Source organism: Clinocottus analis, unplaced genomic scaffold (genome assembly GCF_023055335.1).
Source record: "Clinocottus analis isolate CAN_PGR_092001 unplaced genomic scaffold, fCliAna1.0.p SCAF_8, whole genome shotgun sequence".
NCBI lineage: Eukaryota > Metazoa > Chordata > Actinopteri > Perciformes > Cottidae > Clinocottus > Clinocottus analis.
Genome location: NW_027176240.1, coordinates 16743743 through 16769842, shown reverse-complemented (window position 1 = coordinate 16769842; position 26100 = coordinate 16743743). Strand labels below are relative to the sequence as shown.

General features: G+C 42.4%; 1 protein-coding gene across 1 annotated transcript; it reads left to right on the top strand.

The window, feature by feature from the left end:
• The first annotated feature begins 674 nt into the window (after positions 1 to 674).
• On the top strand, positions 675 to 25045 carry vwc2 (von Willebrand factor C domain containing 2). The gene is made up of 4 exons (XM_068568243.1): positions 675 to 745; positions 8781 to 9495; positions 10904 to 11033; positions 22417 to 25045. Exons 2-4 carry the CDS (start codon positions 8860 to 8862, stop codon positions 22566 to 22568), a joined length of 918 nt encoding a protein of 305 aa, XP_068424344.1. The 5' UTR covers positions 675 to 745; positions 8781 to 8859; the 3' UTR covers positions 22569 to 25045.
• Positions 25046 to 26100: the final 1055 nt, after the last annotated feature.

Sequence of the window (26100 nt, the reverse complement as noted above, 5' to 3'; positions counted from 1 at the left end):
TTCAGTTGGTCTACTTTTAAATGTAATATATTTATGTTAACCATCACATTCAAGTTGTATTATTAGGATACTTTGAAACCTTGAATCGTGCAGGGCCATTGCAAGGCTTCTGATTGATGATCTCCCACCTTCTGATCATTCTGTCCATTTCAACTCTGTACTTATTGCTCCTCCAGGCTATAGCCTGCCCCCTTGTGTAGGAGGCTAATGTCCTTTTCTCATTCGGCAACAAATTACTTAGTGACCAAACTCAAGGAAACGACTTCCTAATTCCAGATAATGAAGTAAAGTCGTTAATCACAGCAGCGCGTGAACCTCGTGAACCTCACTAATTGACTGCCCCCGTTGAATTCCTCGCTCATTCCAAACGGCCCCATCTAGCGGCCGCTCGACCTCATTTATTACATTATTTCTCCCTCTCTCTCTCTTTTTTTTTTTTTTTTTTTTTTTTTTTGTCACCGTGAGAAATAAAGTGCTAGTGTGCAAGCGGGGGACGTCAGTAGCTGCCTGCGCGCGGCACACGCAGCGGCGCATCGCAGGAGACGGAGCGCTTCCTCTCGCGAGTGGCGGCGAAAGTTGAGACGACCTGCGAGCATCTCCCTGGGGTGGGGGAGGAGGGGAGAGGAGGGGGGGGGAGGACGCCGTGCGTCGGAGCGCCGCTGCGCACCGCACCATCCAGTTGCTGCTGCGCTTGGACCCTCGGACCCGCAAGGACGGATAAAGGGACCGACTCCGCGGATCACAGGTGAAACGGCACCACTGTTGCGTGTGTCAGCTTCAGGGGTGGATGCGGGTTTCTTCTTTTTGTGCATGTGTTGAGTCGGATTTGATCGCTCGCTCCGGGGTTGTTTTTTTTTGTTTTTCCCTTCCCACATCAACTTTACTTTTGCCGTGTGTTCTCCGAGAAGTGGGGTATTTCATGACGATTCCACTGACTCGGAAGGCAGCAGAGGCACCGTGTCAGCGTGGAACATGTAACCGCGTCTGTCACAAAAGCTGTTGTATGCAAATGAGCTTGACGCGTGTTGGGGGTGTTGCAGATTGTTCGAACCTGCGGGAGAAAGGCTGCTGCACCTGTAGAGGCTGTACATCTCTGTAGGTGCACTGTTTAGGCATTTTCATGTCAATGAGACCGAGAGCTGTCCAAAGACGCATCAGAAGGGTTTTCAGTGGCTGCACAAATACTCTGGCTGCTTACACACTCCGGGATGCAACATCCAGTCCACACACAGCCTCCAGCAGAGGAGCCCAAACACAACACAATGTCCGTATAAATGCACAGTGCACAGCAAAAAAAACAACTAAAAAACAGGTGGTTGAAGGATGACAGCGAGTAATTTTCTTGAGAATGTAGCTGCTTGTTTTTACAATTTGTTTTGCGGTTATATATATATATATATATATATATATATATATATATATATATATATATATATATATATATATATATATACATATATATGTGTGTGTATATATATATATATATATATATATATATGCATATATATGTATATATGTATATAGCTGCTTGTTTTTACAATTTGTTTTGCGGTTATATATATATATATATATATATATATATATATATATATATATATATATATATATATATATATATGTGTGTGTGTGTGTGTGTGTGTGTGTGTGTGTGTGTGTGTGTGTGTGTGTGTGTATATATATATATATGTATGTATGTATGTATATATTGGGATTCATTCATTTTTTTATTGAAATGTCACTATCTCTGACTCTGTCATCATCATCTTGTCTTGTTCTGTCTGAGTAACACACAAAGAAGCAAACGTGTCTCCACACGCCTCCTGATACATCTCCTGCTTCAGTCTTCTCCTGGCAGGGCTTTGTGTATATGAGCAAATTCTCACCTTGTTCCACCGCATATAACCTTAAGATTATATGACAGTTTTGCAAGGGCTTGCCAGTTTTGCATCGCACGTTCATGCAAACTTTCCTTTGATTTGGGTCACTCGTAAGATTTACAGTCAAGAGGATAAAATTCAATTAGGCAGCCCTGCAGCAATCTTTACTCACTGGCAGATGGCTTAATACTCTCGGATCTTGCTTCAGTGTCCCTCATTGCTCTAATTGGATTTCATCATTTCACACTGTTTATTTGTACAAAAATGAGTTTTTCAAACGTGGCATCATTAATTCAATGCTTTCTCAGCCCTGTCACATCCGAGCCCACGAGCCACCACTGTCTAAACGTCTCACATCTCGCCACCCCGTGATCTGCTTTGTCATAAATTGAAGTAGACCTCAAAGTAAATTGTTGCATTCCCCGTGTGCCATCGACGGCATGTTGGGATGATGGAGTCGTGTAAGTAGGAGAATCTGTAATGTGCAATAAATGAAGTGCACACAACGGCGGGCGCATATTGTCTGTCTCAGTTAATTCCAGCCCCGAGGAGATGGTTTTCCTCTCAATGACATCCAGTCTGATTTTACAGAGGGACAGTCTTATTCTCCAAGACAACACGGATGTCACGTTTGCTCATTTTCGGAGGCTCTTTGTTCGACTTAAACCGTGCACACTTATGGGAGCCTCCCCACTGCTGCATCACTTTCTCTGTTTTCATCAACTGCCACCATTACGCTTTTCAGGCAGATCAAATTTGCACATTTCCAAATGTTTCTTTTTAAGCCTGCTCACATTTACCGAGACCAAACGGTGACAAGAAGTGAACAAACAGATAAAAGACATCCAAGCTGGTGTTGTGGAAAATTCCTGGAGATGAGAGCAGAGCCTCGGCACATTTGGCCCTATTTATAGCTGTATTGTGAGTGGAACAGCCATCAACCTCTCTGGGAGAAAGCTGTCTGTCTGAGGCAGGTCAACCTTAACACGTCTCAGCCGCCACGCTCTGAGTTATTGAAGCCTTGCCAATTCAATCTGTATGAATAACAGTCTCTTATTAGTCAAGGTAGAGCTAAAAATTTCACTCCGAGCTCAGGTTGTTGTGTCAAGACTTATGGGCCTTATTCGCTCTGCTGGGTAATGAAAACGATAATAATTTATGAGTCATAAATCAATGCAATGGGGAGCATCATTGAACCGTGAACTAACAGCCAGGTTGAGGCTCTGCTTGCTTGATTAATCATTGTTGCTGCACTTCAGTGGTCAAACCGGCTAGGTTTAAAAAGCCTGGGATGTAAACAGAACTTTGGCCTTTGACAGAGGGATTTATATCTTCAGCCCCAGTAATGACTGAACACTCCTGCTGACAAACACGGAGGCTAATGCGGAGTTCATTCTCACTAGTGCTCGGAGCCACTGCACCATTTAAATGTCAATTGAAAGTGGAAATATCGTCAGTGCTAAAAAGTAATAGCACATGGGCTGTCAGCATTTAGATTTGCATGTCAATAGGGGAACAGAATAACTAAATGCAACATTATTGTTGTGAAATTAGCCATTTACGGGGACAATAATTAGCATTTCCTGCTGATGCACGGTTGCAATTGCGAAGTAACAACCTCTGTATATGTGATAATTGCTGTTTACTGTGAGCAGATAATCCAGCTGTAGCGCTTTCTGAAGCCAGTGATGGAATATTTGAATAAAGGGTGAACACATTTTTTTTTTGTTTGGCAGTTAGGTCCTATTCTGATGGTATTGTCACTTCTTTGGCAGCTGATGTGATTACCATTAGGCTACTTATACACTGCAACTGGATTTTGTGCCAGCATTCAGCATCTTTAAATTTGACATAGATTTAAATGGATTTTTATAAGCTGTATTCTCGTGACGGGAGTTGACAGCTCTTTCCATGCGTCGACACCTCCCCAAATCACAAATAGGTGTGTCTCTTATTATGTAGGATGACATACTGTACATTTATTTGTCTGTGAAGGATTTTTATGTAGATACTATTTATTCATATAAAGCCCATTCAGTATGAAAGAGGTGTAATAACAATTTTCTTTACATTGACACTTGCATCAAGCCCCATCTACCCCTTCAATACATTACTACATTACATTTCAAAAAGATATTTGAATGGGTAAAACAGCTATTATTAATATTTATACACCACAATCAACAAGAAAGTAAAGTAAACAAATCTGATCTTTGCCAGGCAATGTTTTCATTTCAGATATAATATAGGGCACGATCCTGTAGCTACAGAAGCAATATGTAAAACCTGCAATTATTTAAAATACATACTCCTATATACTGTATACATATACACCCACACACTTGATGGAAGTGACAACGTGAGGTTATGAGCATACATTATTGTTATTACACCAAAAAAAAAATGTTTTTCATGTTTTCCGTGGTTAAATGGGCTATGGCTTAACAAATGGTATTTGCAAAGTAATTCACAGACAAATACATGAACAGTATTATGAACAAACCTATGAAACTCCAATACTCCAAAAATGCAAACACCCCTATTTGTGATTCGGGAAGGGAGTGCAGCATGAAAAGGAAAGAATAGAGTTCATGAAAACCGCCTGTAATTCGATCACTAGATTATGTATTACCCTTTTTCAGCATTGCTTTCTTTTATGATACTGACTCCTAATGTTGGAAAAAAAAAGCAACTTCCTCTATTAAGTTTCCAGCGGCGGTCTTCCTGCTGTTCCACCCGTCAGGCCTGAGGTTTGAACTGCCGACTCTCACATCCCTGGTCTAGCTCTGACTGAGCGTAGAGCTGTCTGGCTCAGCGGAGGATTAGAAAGCCAGTTCATTTAAACTCTTATGCCCCTCGATCACTCAACTTGAGCACATAGTTCAATATAGTCAAGATCTATATTTTACTTCAGGTGTTTGCCAGATCACACACCCACAGTACATCGCTTCTCCCAGCCTGTGCTTGCATCATTATTTATTAATGAAAAAATCTATTACAGAAACAACACTAGAGTACAACGTAGCACAAGAGCAAAGCGAAGTGGAGGTCTTGGTTTTATTGGAGTTATAATACTTGTTTAGCCACGGGAGGCTTTCTGCCTGGTTCCTAAAACAGTTTCGGGACAAGCCATTACAGTGCAAAACAAACTGAATAATGGATTTTAAAATTCACAAGAAGATATATATATATATATATATATATATATATATATATATATATATATATATATATATATATATATATATATATATATATATATATAGTATAGATGAATATACTGTACATATATAGACACATTTCTTTTATTCATTTCGTTCTCTTGATAATGTCTTGGACCACTTCAGTATTTGGAAGTCCTTTCAGCTGCCGAACACATGTGGTAAGTGGGAAACCACACGTCCGCTCAGCTCTATGTGGTTTCGAAAAAATAAAAGCTGACTATTCTTCAAAACATAGATATACAACTAAATTTTACAGCATTAATAAGGGTTTGTTTTCCAGAGATAATTGTTTGTAGCTGACATGTTGGTGAGTTGTTTTTCCACTTATGAAGCTGACTTTTTTGCTCAGAAGTGGGCGTTAAAATGCGTCAAAGCGAGAATGAACTCAGTAATGTTGACTTACATAAACTCTGCTCCTGAATGATTAATGGCTGCAACTATTTGTCAGGATAAGGCTTTACAGAGCATGGGGCTGTCTCGGGTCACACCTGAGCTGAGAGAGTTTCTATATAAGCTTTTGATCTTAAAAGGGACTTTACAGAACAATGGTTGCAGTTAATCTCATAGTATGAGCTCGTTACGCTCAAATTAATACTCATAATCTGTCTGTGTAATAGTCCGTAAAACAAGCTTCTACCCGATGCTGCAGAGATGCGTAGGGACTGTATTCCCTTTTTCAGTCAGAATGCCTTTGCGAGTATTCAAGATCGAGCAGTGAAGCAAGACAAAAAAAAAGTGAATTCTCTGCAGGCCTGTAGGGCAGAGATAAATCCATGACCTTTCACCAAGTGGCTGATATGCAACACTATAAATGTACGAAGGTTTATGTTTGCTTGAACTTTAGGAGCGGTAAGAAAACGTATCCACAAAGACATCTGGAAAATGTTCAAACAATTGGTGCTACGGCAAAAAAAAATGTCTGTTTCAAGCTATATTGTAGAATGTGGCACTCGTTATGCCGTGCGACTGAGGATTAATTAGGCATTTAGAAAAGAGGAGATCTGTATTAAAGATGGCATCCGAATGTTATGAATCATTTAGTTGAAGATCCAGATCATTTACATGAGGTTGTTAAGATTGAGTTTTTATGGGATTAAAAAAAGAGTAAATATCAAAGGATAAAGCTATATTTGTCTCACTCTTAACAAAAAAACAAGAAAAGACCCAAACTACCAATGTGCAGGTCTACTTCTCAGTACTTTTTGATTTATGTACGCTGTGTGTTGCACTCAGCCCAGAACCCATTACTTCCAGCAGAAGATGTGAATTTCAAAAAATGTTCACACATATAGTAGTTTCTTCTTTCAGGGAGGCTTTGTATATTCTCAAAGCAGCAGGGCAGTTTAAAGCAAATGTTACTCAAACTGAATTAAGACTACACTTTTGGGGACTATGTACACATTCAGTGCTACGCTGAGTATTTATAGCAGGAGAACGGTGCGTCGGCGTACTCTTAGCCAACACGAATGTAACTGGCTAGTCAGCAAGTTCCAACTTATTAGATAGGAACGTAAAATCAGCTTTGTGAGAAAAAAAAATATATTTCAGCAAGCTAATGGCTAGCTAGCTTGTTTTCCAAGGGCACTATTCCATGTTGTATGTCCAAAATATCTCTGTAAGCTACATTACATCCCTCGTAGTAGTTCAATAAGTTAGCCTACGCATTAACACGAGGACATTTTGATATGGATTTGCTACATTTGTGTGAAGCGCAGAGCTGAACAACCTACCTAAATCATGAACTGGAAAAGTTACACAGCCACCAGCAGCTTTTACCTACTCAGGGAGTCCTTGAGCCACTACTAGACTACTGAATATAGCCGATGGCAAGTGGAACAAACCATTGTAGCCTGCACGCAAAAACAATGGCTGATTGATTAAGAACAGCAGTGGAGCTCATATGGTAGGAGAGAACAAGCACAATCAGGCTTCGGGTACACTCAAACTACTTTGTTAGGAGGAACAGTTTGTTGCTAGTTTTGGTCTTTTCTCATGGTATTTGTTCACAAATATGGGATGATCTATTGGCAGCATGGACATTTGAGATACTGTGTTGCTGTGGCTAGTGTGTACCCAGTTGACAACCCGCCTGAGGGCCACCAAGGCTTCCGTCCGGACGGAGAGTGCAGCAGCAGCAGCCTCAGTACGACAGCTAGTAACAGCTGTTAAGGTGGAGAGGTGAGGCTGAAAAAAGCCAAATGAGGTCCTTTTACTAATGAGTCCCGGGCTCTCTCTCTCTCTCTCTCTCTCTCTCTCTCTCTCTCTCTCTCTCTCTCTCTCTCTCTCTCTCTCTCTCTCTCCATCTCTCTCTCCCTCTCTCTCTCCCCCCGCTGCAGCAGCGTTATCGGTATGCACCTCGTTCTGCTTCCTCTCCGTTCCAAAGCAACTCCAAGGATTCTGCCTCAAACATAGCAATTCAGCTAAAACACAGCACAAATACCACTGCCGTGGCAGCAGTCAATTTGAGCTCCTTTCCCTCAGACTGAATCAGAATTCATGAATATCAAAATGAGTGTCTTAAAACATTGTACGGCTATGGAGTTGGAGCTGGTTGAAATGACTTGAGCTGGTTGTTCCAGCATTATCGCTGCTCTCTCTGTGTATTACCAAACATTTGCTTGTGGTTTATGAATGCTTAGATGCTCACCACCTCCTGCCAGAGGCTCCAAATCGCTCTCTTGGAAATTAAGCGGTGTTCATTGAGTTTGACAATTGAATCAATAAGGTGAACTATTCTTAATAAGCGCAGACAGGACTGAACAGTTAATTGTTGAGTCAGTCAATACGGAGTAATCTCACCTTTCAAAATAAGCTATATATGTTGACACGGCTGCAGCCCGTTAAGCGGAGAGATGACAGCGAACATTTGGTGAGAGTGAAACGAAGGGAAGTAGGCCACCGAACGCAGCAGAGCATCATAGCAGGCATTGGAACGTCAAGATGCTGCATTATATCAAGTTAAGCGAGGGACAAAAACAAAGACATTTTCAAAAATGTGCAGTCTCTGCAACGTCGACAGTTGATCCTGAGATTTCGCTCGACTCGAGCGGCTGTGTATTAAATCCTCTGACTACTGTGAAAGTGATGTGCTTTTACTTTTCATTAAAGCAAACCAATGAGATACTTAGTGGGCCTCTGTCAGAGAAAAAGTTTTGCTGCACATTAAGGCACTTTGCAAAAGATCTGCCCTCATTTTAGAATTGATATTGCTACTTCTGTCAGCTATAGCAGATACATCTTTCCAGACTAAAATTATGTCCTATTTTCAAATCAATTTCTGCTTTGTGAAGTTGACTGCGATTTCATTTAAAAAAAAAAAAAGCAGACATTGATCCTGATTCTTTGTTCCATGAGAAGAGCAGGAGTTTAAGAGTGTTAGATTCAGGTTCTTCCTTGAATATTTTCTTCTTACTCCATCAATGCTGGGAGGGATTGATGCAAGGAAGTGTTTCAGTATTGATTTCCTCACACAGCCCAATGAATACTCCCTGTACTGATGATCCAATTCACAGACTTGCGTCACTCTCCGCGGGATGCTTGCTTGACACGACGGGGCAGTGCTCAGACGTCGCCCGAATCTCTTGCACTGCCCTTAAGACTAAATGAAACAAACCACACACCTGGGAGAAAAGTGACAAAATACTGAGTGCATAACCCCAGTTCAATTTTCTCTTTCCAGATGGACTGGCTCACACCTGCGATGTGAAGTGTGTTATGTGAGCCAAGGTGTTTTCCCACCTCGCTGGTGGTGGGGAGAGATGCTGCACTCCGTTGCCATGACAGCAGAAGTTCTCTTTGTTCTGGGGGTTCTGATTAGCAGCGCTCAGTGCAACCCTATAGCGACCTTACCAGCCAGCCGCGAGCGCCTGGAAAGAGTGTTGACCCAAGCCAGGGAGAACAAACATCAGGACAAGCAGGCCCCCGAGGAGCCGCTGGGATACGGCGCTCAAATCAATGCTTTGGGCCCCAACAGGACTGCTGTGAGCCGCGGCAGGACGAACATCAGCTCCCAGACACAGGGATCTAAGGGCGAGAAGCCCCAGGAGCTGTGGACGGTACGGGACCGCCTGAACCAAATAGACGAGGGCCCCACGAGTGACGTCAACCTCTCCATGGACGCCATTGACGAGTACGCCTACCCAGACTACAGGGGGAAAGGCTGCATGGATGAGAGCGGTTTTGTGTTCGCCATCGGCGAGCAGTTCACCCCGGGCCCTTCGACCTGCCCGTGCCTCTGCACAGACGAGGGCCCCCTGTGCACCAAGCCAGACTGTCCCAAGGTTCACCATCGCTGCATTAAAGTGGACACCAGCCAATGCTGCCCGATCTGCAAGGAGAAAAAGAACTACTGCGAGTTCCGGGGCAAAACTTACGCCTCGCTGGAAGAGTTTAAGGTGAGCCCATTAACCGCGTTCACTCATTTTTTGACATGCTCAAACTTGAAAGAATTGCTGACGGAACACTCCTGGGTGCTCGATTGAGTTCATCACAGGCACTACACAGAAACCAGTTACCTTGCCTCACAGCGTGCAAGTGAGCAGGCAGGCAGATTTATAATGGCAAAGGTCAGCACTTGCCTTTTTTTTCCCTCGCACAACGCCTGTGTATTACCGGGGGCTGAATTTAGCGATGCCTGCCTTCAGCAGTGTTTCCATATTCAGTTTGTTGATACACGCGATAGAGTTCCAGTTATAGTAACGCTACAACCTCCGCCGACGAGCTGCTGTTAGTGGGTGTGAGGAGACGCGTCGGCAAGATCTTTAATGTTTTATCTTCTGACACCTCTTTGAAAGGTTTGCCTCAGGGTCGCACCACGATCTTGGTTTTACGTCTTCATTCACCGGCACCTCAAGCTTTTCTTCATGCTCCCGAGAGTCTCAGCAGGAGGTCACAGCGAATATGGCATTATCCTCCTCTGACTCACAGTGTTACTGACGCCTCAACGTAGAATCCAGCTGAGGGAAATTTTAAGAATGCACTACTTCCGCAGGAGAAATACGTCAGCCTTTGTGGCGTGCAGTGGGGAAGAGGGTCGCTTTGAAACCAAGCAACAGGCAGGTTTTTATGCTTGATTGCTAAGTTCTTGGGCATTGAGTGCTGCCTCGCTCTATTTCTCACACAGAGTGCCGTGCGGAGGCGCGAGCTTCTGCAATCTGCAGCAACGCTGACGGAATTAACCTTTGCTCTCTTGTTAGGATTAAAGGTGTATGGCTTTATACAAGCGGCTGCTAAATGAAGCTTTCACAGGGGGCGGAGGGGCTGGATGTAATTCAAACTGTATACTATCAGTCCCAGCCTTTGTCCCATTTGTTCTATTTCCAGACCGACAGGAAGGCTCGGATAACCCATCATTTCTAATGTTTCTGTTCACGCAGCAAGAAAATTGGAAGCGTTTCTCTTTCCCTTCCCATTGCTATCGATTTCTCCATGTCCCCTGATTGGAAAGTGGAGTTCAATTTTCCACCCTGCCCTCTTTAAAATGAGGCCTTCATTGACAGTGAAGTTTAGAATGATGGGACTTCCCTTTTAGATATAGCTTTGAAACATTGGATGCACACTCAATTACACTGTACGAGCGAGAAAGAGTGTGTGACGCTCAATGTGTGTGTGTGTGTATGTCAGGGAGACAAAGCAGTGACAATAGAGAGACAGACACTGAGACAAACAAAGAGCCAGGCATAAAGATAACAAGTTATTAATGAAAAGGAGAAGAGTCTTTGTTGTGTGTGTGTGTGTGTGTATCCATGTGTGAACCGTTTATTCGGGTTTTTTAATTACTTATTTCTTTTCTGCTACCGACAGGTGTCTCCATGTGAGAAGTGCCGCTGTGAGCCGAGTGGGGAGGTGCTGTGCTCCGTGGCGGCCTGCCCTCAGACGGAGTGCGTGGACCCGGAGTACGAGCCGGATCAGTGCTGTCCCATCTGCAAGACCGGTGAGCGGAGCGAGCGTTTCTTCTTGAGCAACACTGCGGCGCACACCAGTGGCGGCTGCTGATTAAGCTCCACTCAGAGCCGACCAATATCAAATGTTTCTGCTCAAGGGCCCCTCAACAGGAGTCATGAGGGCAAGGTGGCGCGATGCTCATATTGCTGACGCGGGGCCACGCAGCATGCTGCACTGCGGTGTTTGCAGTGAGATTGCGTGTTTGAAGTAATGAGATCGTATTAAATGAAAAGTGAGGATGATCAGTCCTGGCCTGTTTTGTTATTTTCGCTCACGTGATATTTCCAATCTTAATTTCTATGTCATTATTGCTCAGGTTGCGTGATGAGAGCGGCAGAGTAAATTCCAAATCTGTCGCCACAGAGATTTTAGATCTGCTCGCTGCTAGTTTTTGGAGGTTCAGGATCATGTTTGGTTTTCAAGCTTCGGCCCGCCTGAGAAGAACGAGCTCCGCGGCTCAGAGTCGATTATCTGAAGTTGTTTCCAATGATTCCAGACAGCATGTCCTAGATTATGTCCCCTTGTTTTCTTGGTGTGACTCTAATGCAACATGGCAATGTCAGCAACATTGCTTCCTTCAGCAAAAAGAATGACGACGAGCGATATGTATCTCCGACTTGGGATCTTGAAGTGGCGCACGCTGTCTGCATGGAGACAAAATCCCATGCGACTGGAGAGGAGCTGCACAGCGCGTTCCACATTAAAAATGCTCTGTTTGTATGAGCCGCTTATTAGAACGACATGACTGCTAACATAATTTTTCAGTAAAACTGCAAGCGAGACACTTTGATTTCCATGCCGTTTGTTGGAACCGAGCATTTAACACATGAACACTGGAGATTTGGAGAATAACTAAATGTGTGGGCAGATTCACAAAAACAAGGTTTATCCTCTAAAGAGACAAAAATAAATATATTAAGAAGATAATCTCATTTGATGGAATAAACAAAGGGCCTCATTCAGCATATGCCATCCACTTCCGAAATTTGCATATAATGACTAATTGTCCGACTAAAATTCAAAGTCCGTCGCACAACCTTGCGACAAAGAGTTAAAAACATTGGTAATCGTGGCGCGTTACTCACTCTATTAATATTTAACTCCTGTAATCTTGGGGAATACATGTTGGTCCTCTGTTCCTTTTTTTTTTGCTGTTCGCCCCCTTTTTTTTTTTAGAAATGCACATATTGATCATGCTGAAAGTGCTTTGTGCAGAGTTTGGGCGGCGCTCCACACTCGCTCTCTTCCCCCCCCCTTCCCAGTGAAATACCCAGTGGATTAGAGGGGTTACAGACGCAGGCACATCCGATGTAGGTACAGTACAGTATGTGCATAGATGTCTTACAAAGTCCCCCCAAATCCATGGACCCATTCAGCCGATGAGGCTTTTCAGTCCTGAGATGGCATCAGTCCCCTCTTACCATAAGATTACCACATTTTACTATTCAATAAATAGAGCTCGATACGTTTAAGGCGCCAAGTTACTTAACCACAACTAACACTGTTGCAGTGTGAATGAGAAACGCTCTTTGGGGTTGAAGTGGCACAACGCGGATGTGACACGTTGAGGCCGGTTCGCTCATCACGACCTGTGCTCCGCCTGTGAAAACAGTTGCGTGATTGCCTTTGTGTCTCTTTCTAAACTGGCGCGATAAACTGTGCATGTGTCGTTTGAAATATGAGCTTCAACCAGGCAGGGAGCGTTTTAATGCGCTTGTGAAGTGGGCGAAGCCGCTGGTTCTGGACAAACAGTATTGTAATTGTGAAATCCCATTTCACATTTTTCTCTTCATGATATTGTCAATGTTGCTCATTGGAGACACCCAGGAGTCTCAGGAATGATTGAACACGTTGGAGATGTCACCCTCTTTTTCATTTATTTGCTCATGTTTGGCGTGGCGGACACCTCTAAATACGACATTACCCATGAGCTTTGGCTGCCGTCTCCGTGGAGAAAAAGCCAGACAGAGGCTTCGTCAATGTATTAGTTAACGAAACACGTAGTTGCTGAATTAATTAAATGAATTAATTAAAAATTGGCCTTGAATCTAAAAGTAAATTAATTTGAGCTTCTGATTAAGGCTGGGCAATATATCCATATTATATCATGACTTGAGACGAGATTTCATCTTAGATTTTGGATATTGTAATATTGCAATATGACAAAAGTGATATATCTTCCTGGTTTTAGAGGTTGCATTTCAGTAAAGTGATGTACTTTATATTGCTTTTTTGTTATTTGCCTTTTCCCCCACCAAGTCAATATATTCACCTTACGGATGAGTATTTATCTATCGGCATGACGTCACGGCAAGAATACAGGGTTCGATTCCCGGTCTGGGCAGGCGCTTTCTTCTCCCCGTGTTCGAGTGGTTTGGAACCGATGATGTGAATTTCCAACCCCAAAATGCCACTCAATGAAAAACACTATGGTCGTATTATTCCTTGACACACCTACACATGTACGGCTCTTTGCTAAAACAGAATTCTGGTCCTACATCATCATGCAAACTGTCAGCTCGGCCCCATGCGCTTTTGGAGTAAACTACAGGGGCACAGTGGTATTTATGAAGATGCAGAAATAGCCTTTGGCAGCAATTATGCCTCATTTACACAGCAGTCAGCCTACAGTGCTTTTTAAAAAAAAAGCAGCAGCAGGTGAGAATTGTATGTTGAAAATAAACATATTTTCTGGTTTGTGCCAGTCCTTTTGACGTCTCATCTCTACGTCTCCTGCTGTTGTTGCCGTGTATTCAGGAGAGCTGTGAATACCAGATCTGTTAATTACACCGAGTTGAGTAGCGTTGTAGCAGAATGTGTTGAACAACCTCTCGTTGGGCAGGGAATATTTCTGGCTCTGATTTGATCACCAGGGCCGATGGGGTTGTCACTGTGTAAACAGGAAGTGTGAACACACTCTGCAATCAACACACATCTTTGTGAGTGTCAGACTCTGCTGGTCTACTGGAGAATATGAAGGTCTCTGTCTGGGAGAAAGAAAAAAAATCCATCAACAACATTTTGCTTTGAAGACTTCGCTGCCACATGCTTTCATTTGCATGCACTTCATTTCACACTTGACTTGACACCTTAAACAAACAACATGTTAAAATAAACTACAGAGAGGATCATTTATCAAGTAATTGGAAGCGAAAGAAGTAAACGAGACATAAATCTAAACGAAATCACAGATCTACTGTCAGCTCATATCAATATCACGGGCATCACACATCGGATTACACTTTGTCCTTTATTCATGATGTGTCTTTGCCAGGTATTAAAAGACTCCTTGATTTAAGGGATGAGGAGCATTGATTGTCAACTCCCATCTCGCTGCCGTTGATCAAGCAGCGCTCAATACGAGACAGCGCCGCAGCCGTGATGAAATACTTATGATGTGAAATAAGGTTACTGGAGCCCGTCAGAGAATTCCCGCTCAGGTGGGGTTATTTGTCTTGTCCGCAGATGTCGCTCGACGTGTAGACAGATGTGGAGACCTCCCCGATGCAACCTGCATGTTACATCAAAGCCAAGCTCATTACTGGGAAATTAAACACTCATCCAGATGCGAAACGCCACCAAAAACTGGTGTGGAGTTTACGAGAGAGCGTTGAGTATTAAAAAAAAAAACACTCAGAAAAAAAACACAAATTTTATTCAGCTTTCATCATAAAAAAAAAAGATTTGGTTTCTCACTCAACAAGTCATGTCGTCACCGTTTTCCTCCTTATTGATATAAATCACAATGAGGTATTTTTGATGTTTGATTAGTCCGTCGAATATGCGCCGGCATTATCTTGGCCTTTTCAGGCATGCAAAATCAATGCTTATGGGCACAGCGCCCTGTCTCAGATGTGTCATTCAGCCTGTATGCGAGGTGACACTTGGGGAAGAGCCAGGGGAGGAAGATGAAAGTGAGAGGTATCGCTAACATCCACCCCAGACAGTTGTTCATGAATATCAAAGAACAGCTGTGAATGAAGGCAGGTTCTCATCATATTTTACTCATTATCTCAAAGCACTGGAACACATTGCAATTAAATGGTTTCCTACTCCCTAAAGTTTAGGTCTGTCACTCGCTCGCCGCCAGAACTTTCATCAGGCGATGTTGATTCATGTTAAGAACTTTGAAACAAGTCAATGAGGGAAACACGCTCTCTAAACTTCACTGTTTTTTCCATCTTTTTTTCTACAATCCAGGATCCTGTCGGGGTTAAAGTGTTTGTTGCCAACTCTGAGCCGAGCGTGTCCTGTGTCTTTCTCAGCATCTGCTTTTGAAGCAAAAATAATAATAAATCTATACGGGAGAATCCTCTCTCCTCTCTCCTCTCTCCTCTCTCCTCTCTCCTCTCTCCTCGGCTCCCTCCCTCTTGTCCTATGCTCGAGCAGGGCATTGCCGTGGCAACGCGCGAGGAAAGAAGCGGCGCTCTTCAAGACTCCTCAGACATTAGGGTCAACACTAATCTGGGAGGGATGTGATAAACAGCCTGAACCCGAGCCAAAATCACTTCAAATAGAGCAACACGAGACACGGTGGTTGCCAAGAGGGATGGAGAGTCATTTAAATGAAGAGAGGCGTGACTCACAGAGCAGAGCACCTTTAAGGAAGGAATACAGACACAAAATAAAACCTTGAGTGAAAGGGACGTTGTTTACGTGTATGTGTAATTGTGTCTCGTGTCGATTTGAAGCCTGACAACATAGAAGAGGCTTCTTTCTAATTGACTGTTTTAGCCCCGCTCCCCTTCGTTACCGTCACGCTTTCTGTTCACACATGGCACTCAGTTTACGCCGATAACAGCGGGATGATAATGATAACAGCAGGGAATATTTACCATTGAATTCCCAGCCAAGTTTTAAATAATTAATCTTCGATTTCACACCGGCGTGGATTTCGTTGGCTGAATTTGCATGTCGCTGCGAGGTTCCTTCAGATGTCTCTATGCGCCGATGTGATGCTGAAACTGACTCCAATGCTTTTAGCTGCTACATACAAAATGGGATGCTCCAAAAAAGGGTCTCCCAAAGATGAGTTTCCCAGAATATAAAACTGCTTCGTCAATTACCTTTAGGGGGAAATATGTTTTGCTTTTAATGTTATCAGAAATACGTTTGGAAAGCCTGCCCGTGTAAAGTCTAATTCAAGCCCCAGCAGAGATGGTTCGTCGTCGTGGACGGAAGGGTCAAGCAAAAACAGACCGATTTGGTCATTTTTTCTCTTCAGCTGACGCGTGTGTTGTAACATGTTACACGCTGACCGTTGGTCATAATGCGATCAGGAACAATAACTAAAGCGTAATCTCTTTTTTGAGTTTTTTTTATACAAAGGAAAAGTAGGACATTTTGCATCATTTAAAGAATTCCCTTTTGGTTTAATTCATCACACAGCTTTATCCTATTATCCAAAAGTAATTTTCCATGGCTGAGTGTTGGCCACAACAGAAAAAGGTCAGTGTAATGAAGGTAATAGTAAGTCACATTATGTCTTAACAATTAGAGCACTGCCGGGTCAGCCAATTTACTCTGAATAAAAGTAAATGCTAAATCAGACAAAATACATTTGTCACAATACAGATATGACGACTGACAAAACTAAACAAAAAGATCTATCAGATGGACATCAGAGCTTTATCTCTCTATCTCTCTCTCTCTCTTTCTATACATATATATATATATATATATATATATATATATATATATATATATATATATATATATATATATTGTTTATGAGGTTGAAACAAATCTCTTGGTGAAGGACATCAGTCGTGACTGTCGTGCTTGTGCAGCTGGGTTGTTCAGCAGCAAAGTTTACCAGTGGGCGCAGTATGCCAGTATGCTGCAGACAACATATGCAAACACTTGCATAAGGTAGCACTTCATTAAAAACTGCAGCTTTGAAGCGAGGCGGTTCATATTTGAAAGCACAAACCCGTTCCACACGGCATCTCCAAAAGAAATCATTCATATTCTTATAATAAGAAGTTTCTGCCGGCAATGTTCTCCCACTTCCTGTCTTCACAAAGCAAGGCCCTTATTATTCTGCATTTATAATGCAAATGTACTCAAGAAGTGCATTAAGAAGAGTGAGTTCTGTTATTCTCCTCTTACCATTACCTTATAATGGCACTCTGCATGTTTTTAACATTTCAGAAAGAAGGGGTGTGATGATCGGATGCGTCTTCCTTTCCCCGTCCATTATCTGGCGCTGCTACAGAGCCAAAAGCCACAGGTGCTAATGGCCATGTTTTTCACACATTGCCCATGCCAACTTCTGACGCGCCGTAGTGACAGTTTGGGTCCAACTGTTCATGCACAGTCCATTTGTCTTTGCCTCTTGTTGAAAGCTCTCGTGAAGCCTGACGTGCCGAGCAAAACCTCTTTCTGGCCGAGAGAGCGAGAGGCACAGAAAGACAGAGAGTGATAGAGGGACTAGGATATATTATATTAAGAAGCGGTGACAAAAGGGCGGGTGTTATATGAATGGCAGGACACCAGGGCAACAGCAATGAGCGAGCACAGTGGCTCCGAACCATGAATTAATTAACACAAATGAGTGTCAAGCTACCGTGAGTGATGGGCTGTGGCTTAATCCCAGCTTCAGAGGGAAGCTCTTTTTGATTTATATTGTAAAGTGCAATTGTTGGTTTTTTTCCGCGTTTTTCTCCCCTAGCATCCTCAATATAAGCGTCTTGTATTTTGTGACACTGCATTCTAAATGTCGCTAATGATGATGAATCAGTACCGACAGCAACCAGAGTTGTTATTCAGATAGGGTGTGTGCGTGATCATCTGAAGACTTATAAATGCGTCGGGGTTGACGTTTTGACAGGCCTCTGCAAACTGTTCATATTGATTGATGTGCCTGCACGCGCCCTCTGCTTGCTGCCGTCCAATAAAGTGTGGTGGCTGCAGCGGAAAGACTACCCATTTTTCAGCATCTTAATTATACAACAGAGTGGCTCAAGGCCTTGTTAGTCGAAGGAAAATAACCATTGTTATGCTATACCTGATGTTGCGGAAGCAATTCCCACAGTGTTTATATTTTGCAATGCGGTTTGAGAGATAATGGATGATTTATTGGCTCATATTTTCCAGCCACTGGTTGAGGACAGAGGCACTCTCACGAGACAAGTCTTCCCATCCCACCATGTACCAAAGGATGCTGTGTAGGTGATACAAGGTGAACATTGACGTTTCAGTATTCTTGGCTGGGCAAGTGAATCTTTAGTATTTGCAATGTTGTCAGAAAGAAAGAAGCAGCAAACTAAGCCAGGTTCAAAGGAGAGGAGATTTTTTTTCTCATATAACTGAGTTGCTTAGTCCTTGTCAACCACCTTAACCCAAAGATGCTCTATTAAAAAGGTGACGCCGCATTATGTCCATAAGTTCCGGCCATTGGTTTGAAATGGAAAACACTTACTGTCTCAAAGTGGGGGTAGTCATGGTGTGTTCAAATAATTGGTCATTATCTGTGTTCACACGACTAGAGTTAATAGACTCGGGACCTGCTGCTCGTCTCCAAAATAGAGAAATGCTAGTTTCAAAATGGCAGTGGCGAAACCCACGTGACACAGATACAGGAAACTGACAAACTCTGCTTCCACATCAACATTTCCATTAGAGAGATCCAATTTACTGCAAAAGAAAAACATCCCTTGGGGTGCACTTCAGAACTATATAAAAAAGTTCTGCGTAAGAGTGCTTAATTTGTTCAGTTTTTGCACAATTCCCAGTCTGTGCATTCCAGCCTTGAAGTGATGTATGTAAGACCGCCTTCAGCAAGATTTCTGCTTTACTTGTGGTGCAGCCAATATAGGAAATGTGGGACAGAGTGCCATTGAATACCTCTCAATATGGAATCAAATTTGAGTGTAGAAAAAATACAACTTGAGTTAAATGTCTGAATCCTGGAACAAGGCAGTGGAGGATGTAATCATGTGAATCGAAACCTGAAGAGTTCAGCGTAATGACTCTAATCCCAGTATGCATCTCGTTCTCGTTCTCCAGCATGAAAATTCTCCTCCAATAAACCACAAGTGGTGATCTGAAGGGCATGGTAATGATGGGCAATGAAAAAGCAATTTTGATAAGCAGATAAGAATATATTGTGCTTACTCGTGGCAGATATCAGAAACTGCTAATTCCCCGAAAAACACTTCAATTAAGTCCAGTTTTTGGTACAATTTATGTTAAAAATGATCAGCATTAGTTTAATGCTGAATGAAATCATATCAGAAATGGCCACTGACACAAGGAGAAGAATGTTCAAGTCTTTTTGTTCCTGCTGTTTCACTGTCTCTTACTATTTTTGAAAACAAAATGAATGCTAAGACGTGAGAGCCCATTTCCCACTGAGATGAAATAAAAGGCAGCACATTTGGTCTCTTGTGTTCATTCTGCTCTTTGACTACCTGCACACAAGTTTGTCGGGATGTCATGAAACGCATCTTAAAGAAACAAGATGAGATGATGAACAGCACTGAACTCCGTGTGGGAATGTGGTCATTGCAACAGACATGGTGACTGAAAGTAGCAGCGCAACAATAACTGAAGTCCTGTCCTACTTTCCAACTGGCTTTTGTCCCATTGGCCTTCGTTCCATAATGTATTCTGGTTGTCTTTGTGGGAATGCTGAAATATTCAGCCGGGTAATTCTGATGGTGTTCTACTATATGAAAACCTAACCTAATTATGTTATTGTAATGTAAATAATTATTACAAAATAGCAATTTAAAATGTGCATTTTAGTCGTCACGGTCTTGTTTTTTTGTTTTTTTTGCAACCAGAAGTGTAACCAAACACACACAGACATGTAAACCAGAGAGTGTACAGTTATCAGACAACAACATGGACAGCTAGCTATGTTTATTGTCACGCACCAACCAAAATTCCTTGTATGTGTAACATATTTGGCAATAAACCGTTTTTGATTCTGGACTCCTTCTTTGCTAGCGACCTTTAAATCACCTTGTAGCCCTGCCCTAAAGCATGTGCTGCTTTATGGTCTATTGGACTCTAAACGGGACCATCGTTTACTCAATGAACATCATGCTGTAATGCAGAAGACTCAAAACTAGCAATGGATACCATAAACGTATGTTTACAAAGTTTACTGAGGTAATATATCAAATGAGAGGTATGATAACTTTCTTAGAGACTACTATAAAATCAGACTTCTTTTTATGACCAGATGAGTCTATTGGAGAGAATGCTTTTTTTTTTTTAAATGTTGTAATTTACAACCCGATGCTATGTTGCTCCCTCACATTAGACAAAGTTCTTTGAAGTTTACAAAGTCATATTAAGAGAAATAAGCATTTTAGAGCTTCATTTATTACTTGAATACTTAATTTTAATTGATATATTTGATTCCTTCACCACAGCAGCATATCATGCTGGTTTCATTTAGCCGTCCTGCCACTCCGTGTGACTGTTTTGTTGGTCTCCGGTGTCATCCAGAAGGTGTTGTCAGTCTGCTGTCTGCCTTATTCCATCTTAATGCAGCATAACAAGCTCACTGAGAGACGGCGACTCCAGACTCGTAAAACTAAGAGTGTATATTTGGGCTGGAGGGTGTGTTTTACGTTTATGAACTCGCAGCCTCCAAGCTGTCATTTGTTCATATCTTTTATCACTCAATAATTTGATTGTGGCACAAGTTATGAAGTGCACATAAAGGAAAAAGTGTCCCATGTAAAATAAAACATTTGCAATAACACTGTTAGTCTGGGTCAACACACTGATTCACAGGCTATGTATCCCGATGTACACTAGGTGTATTGACAAAAAAAGAAACAAGATATTCTATTCACACGGGCTGCAGAATTTGCAGGTTGTTGTATTTCATATTTTACCTGCGTCCAAACTGACAAGGTTGTCTGTAAATTCATGGATTTTAAAATGATTGGGATCCTTCGAGCAGCACAAAGAAATGTGACTTTGAGTTGTGTTTGGTCCTGAGATTGCATTTTCACACATTGAACACTGTCCTTGGTGAGTTTAATAGCAGAACAATAACATAGGAGTGCAACCTCAATGACACAGGTACACCAACATAAGGATGATTTTTCTTTTCTCCATAAGTGTCTGCAACTTTGAACAATAAGACATCAGACATCAAGTGTTTTTTGCTTCAATATACATGATGAAAATTAGTCTCTAACTAAGGTCTAACTCTAACTAAGGTCTAACTCTAAGTAAGGTCTAACTCTGAGGCTAACTAACTAACTTTGGCTCACTTACAGTTGTACTGTTGATCAGTGTGTATTGTCCCTGTAAAATAAACAAATAAATATTGTGACATTTTTCTGATAACGTAAAAGATACACATTGAAATATACAAGGCCAATTTAAGATTCCATTTTCAAACATTGAGTGATGCAAGAATGACTCATAACACCCGGAAACGAGTTAGTGATTCCTGTTCCCCAGATTGTTTTAATGGGTTTTTGGTTAAATGCCTGCAATAAGTTTTGTGATTTTGTTTTATGATATGAAACAGTCAGTAAATACCCCTCTCTAGAATTATGCCTTTTTCAAAAAAGTCGGTTGCTAACAAGTGGCTAAATGTTTGGGTTCATAACATTCCCCGTAGCCACACACAGCTCGATGAATTTCATCGACTCCTCCAGGAACCGCGTCTGGTTTGTCGTTACGTTACCATTCCCGTCATCCACCATGGAAATAACCACTAGTTCTGCTTTATACTTGTTGTGTAAATTCCACAAACGTCAGAACATGAAACTCCATCGCGTCTGGGCTCATAATATTATCCGTAATCCCACAACAGCGTCTGAATGACGGCCTCTATCAGCGATACTTGAGGGGGACCGGCAGCAGTTTGATTCAACACCGGCAGGATGGCGGTGACGAGCAGAACATCTCAACGCTGATTGGCTGACGCGACTATGACTCACGCAATTGTGTCGCCGGAGTTTGGAAATTTTAATTTGCGCAAAAACAGAGCGTTTTTTCCACCGGGCGGCGTGAATAACGCGCAAATTCGTAACGCTTTTGGTGTGAACGTAGCATTAGAGTCTCTTTGTGTAGACTCTCATTCAACTGTGGTCTAGTTGGGTTATAGCCTAACAATAGCGTTTTTCTGCCCAATCACGCTTAAACTCATAAACGTGATGTTCATTTGTGAAGACCCCCTTTCTAAGCTCAACGTGCAGGTGTCATAAACGTTTGTTTGGTACAGATCTCACTTTTGCCAATAATCCAAAATCCAATGGAAGAATCCCGTTGGCCTAGTGAGGCGCTAACTTCGGGGTTGGCCTCCAAAAATACATCATCTGTGCACCACTTTATTATAAGACTTGTTATCCGAGTTGCTCCATAACTTCCCTGTCTTCTTGTACCACCTGCAGGCCCGAACTGCTACGCGGACACGACAGTAATACCGGCCGGCCGAGAGGTGAAGATTGACGAGTGTACGATCTGCTACTGCACATACGAGGAGGGCTCATGGCAGATTGAGCGCCAGGCCACCTGCAGTAAGAACGAGTGCCAGCGGAGCTAGAGACTGGCGCGGTGAGAGGGGACATTGACGCAAAACACCGGCGGCAATCCGCATGTGAACTCTCTGCCTTTAACGCTGGCTACAGGACGTCTGGGGTCGGACTGCAGCCCTCGAGATGTCAGCTTTTAGAGTCACTCCTGTATTACTGAGAGAGAGAGAGAAAAAAAAAGAAGCTTTTATGAAAGTTTATAATCCACACAAAGAATATCTATTTATCTATGTATTACATTATTTATGAATATCCACCAATATAGGATTCTTTAATGCTGAAGTAGTGAACAACTATTTTTTATAGCCTCTGTCTTTTATTAAGCGATGTATTGGACCAGAGGTCAATAAAACAGAATGTATAGAACACACACAGCTGTCTTTGGAGGTGAAAACCTCAGTGTCTCTACAGACACCTGCCCCTCTCCCACCAAAGTGCAGACTAGACTATGTGTGACCCCTTTGCTGTGTAGACGAGTTACAAACAGAAGGAAATTCAAGAGGACTTTTGACTGTTTCCTGATTTATTTGATCTTTTTTTAGATGTTCAAAAGTGTTTTAATTTGAAAGTGCTTTTTTGTATTTCTCTTGGTACCGTGTGTTCATGTTTCAAATAAACGCCAATCTGGGCTCTGTACATGCTCAAATGGTACATGTCAGCTGTAAGTCTTCATGTTTTTGCTGGAAGGGTGGCGTTTTACATCAACAAACTTCCAGCTGAATAAAATGTTTGTGATTTGACTTGAATCAACAAATGACATCGAGATGGAACGATCAACACGGTTTTGTGTTGCAGAAATCACAGGGACCCTTTGCATCTGACAAACGGGAGCAAATCCCCTCTTTGGATCTAAGCATATTCAAAACATTTTCTTTAAGCCCTGGTATGACAACTGTTTGTGTAAACGCTTCAGGTAAATATTTAATGAGTTTAACTGTTTAACTTTCAATACCTAAAAGCCTCACAATATCAACAAAGAGGCTGGAATATGTAGTCTCAATAGTCTACTCATATTCTGGATTTTCAACCCATTAATAAAACCCAGACTGGACACTCCAATGTCATTGATCCAAATTTCCTTCCAAAATTTAGAAATTGAAAGGTCATAAGACTTGAAGCATATTTTCCAGGACTTCATCTTCAGTTTCAGGATGAAGAGTAATAAATGGAAGTGTCTGGCAGAGCCACAGGGGCCCATCGACCAGCAGATCAAAACGACAATAAGTAATTTAAGTTTAGGTTATGAACCCTGAAGGGCGGGCTGTAAGAAATGGATGCAGATGTTGTGTTTCTGCCTGTCATCTTTTGCATTTGCAGCGCGGCCTTCTCTGTATCACCCTTTGCAATGTACCGGCCACTCTTCAAAACTCTTTGATCGAGGGGTTGCCAGACAACGATGTGGCATCTCCAGCAGTGAGACGTGCCTCGCAGCCAGCCCGCTGGATCGAGGTAAATAAGCCTAAATGCATGTACATGCTACGAAACAGGCTTCTTTCTCTCAGAGCAGGAGGGGAGCAGCTGCACGGATCTATTAAAGTTCTCTGGCCAGCCTCAACTCCTCTGTTACTACAACAGTAAAAGTCCTCTCAAACCAAACTCGTTCATTCAAAGAAAACCGGATTTGTGCTTGTGCATACAAGCGGTAAATAATTGGGGGATTTTTTTTTTCCTCCTATTTACCACTCCTCAATACAAAGGGCTCTTTTCATGTGTGCGCCCCTTAATTTCTTCATAATTAGAGGAATTACTGCAGTGTCGTGTCTATTCTTTCATTGTACAAGATAATATTCCCTTACGTCTGATTACCCAAAGCAGCTTACCTGCTGTGTCTCAGCCAGTGAAGTAATGGCTCTGACCAGGCACGTTATCTATCACCCCTATCTGTTCTATCCAGGCCATTAACATTCACAATTGGCTTCAGATCAGTTCATATTCCAGCAGTTATTCAAGATCAATTCTGTGTATGACTGGATAAAAGAAAGTGGTGATTAAAACTGCCTATAGAGTCTACTCATCAGAAACAAGGCTGGGTCTTTTACTTTGAAATAAAAATCCCAGAGTGGTACGCATCTTACGCCTTTAAAGACGGGCCATTAATTGGACACATCTGTTGGAGAAACCCATCAGAGATTAGCTTAGTCTCCCCAATGCTGAAACTACGTAATTAGGCTCCGGCCTTGTTCTGGACAATGCACGCTGTTGCCCTGAGAGGAGATGTGTGCTCATATTACAGTAAATGATGAAATTCATTATTCATCTACAGCAACCGGCCAGCTCTGTAATTTGAAATTAAAGCGTCATAAATTTTGAGAAGCACACAACTCTTGCCTACAAAAGAAAGTTGACAGCTTCATCAGCACACGGCTTACATTGACCAAGTCACCAAATGAAATGTCCTCCAGAACCATAGTCTCTTGATAGGGGATTGTAAAACGTTGTAACCTGGCCAAATGGATCAGTGAAGATTGTAAGTGTCTTGATAACATTATGGAAAGAGAAATAAAACATCTTCATTAACCTTTTGCTTGATCTGGTCTGTTTGTTAATGTGTAGCTCCTTCAGAGGGGTCTTGTTCTGAAAGATCGTGTTACATTGTGGACATCTGAATATTCAGCCCTGAAATAGTAGATGCACAGTAAAGAACTTTTACATAACAACAACTTATGCTTAGCGGCTGCAATGCACTTCGCTGTGTGTGTACTGGCAGTTCCATTACCCAAACACATTGTCCAAAACATTAAAAGTGAGAAGCTGTTTCCGCGTTTGTTCAAAATCACATACTAACAGTATGCAATGCATTCACACTGTATAGTGCACATGACACTGCTCACACAAATTAAAGGAACATTTTTCTTCAGGTACGGCATGGATTCTATTGCACTTCTCTGATAATGATCTGGTCAGGTACGTAGCAGAGGGGGTTGATAATCAGTTTCGGCTGCTTTGGTGTTGATGGAATTAACAACAGGTGCACTAGAGGGGCAACAACGAGACGACCCCCAAACATGGTTTTGCATGTGGGGGCCAATTTAAATGTCTCCCTCTTGATCTCTTTGACTGGTTTTCCACCAGTATTGGCTTTAACTAGAATCATTTTCACTACTTGCAAGCATGAGGCGATTTCTTTACCTTACAGAAGTTGCACAGGTTGTCTTCCTCCTCCAGGATGCAAGGAGATTTGATGTGTCTCCCCAGCACAATCTCCAGGACATGGAGGAGATTCCAGGAGACCGGCAGTTACTTTAGAAGAGCTGGACAGGGCCATAGAAGGTCCTCAACCCAGCAGCAGGTTCGATGTCTGCTGCTTTGTGCAAGGAGGAGCAGGTTGAGCACTGCCTGAGCCCAAGAGAATGACCTCCAGCAGGCCACTGGTGTGAATGTCTCTGCCCAAACAATCAGAAACAGACTTCATGAGGGTGGCCTCAGGGCGTGACGCCCTGTAGTGGGCTTTGATTGTGGAGCTCGATTGGCATTTCCTATTGAACACCAGAACTGGCATGTCCGCCACTGGCGCCCTGTGCTTTTCACAGATGAGAGCAAGTT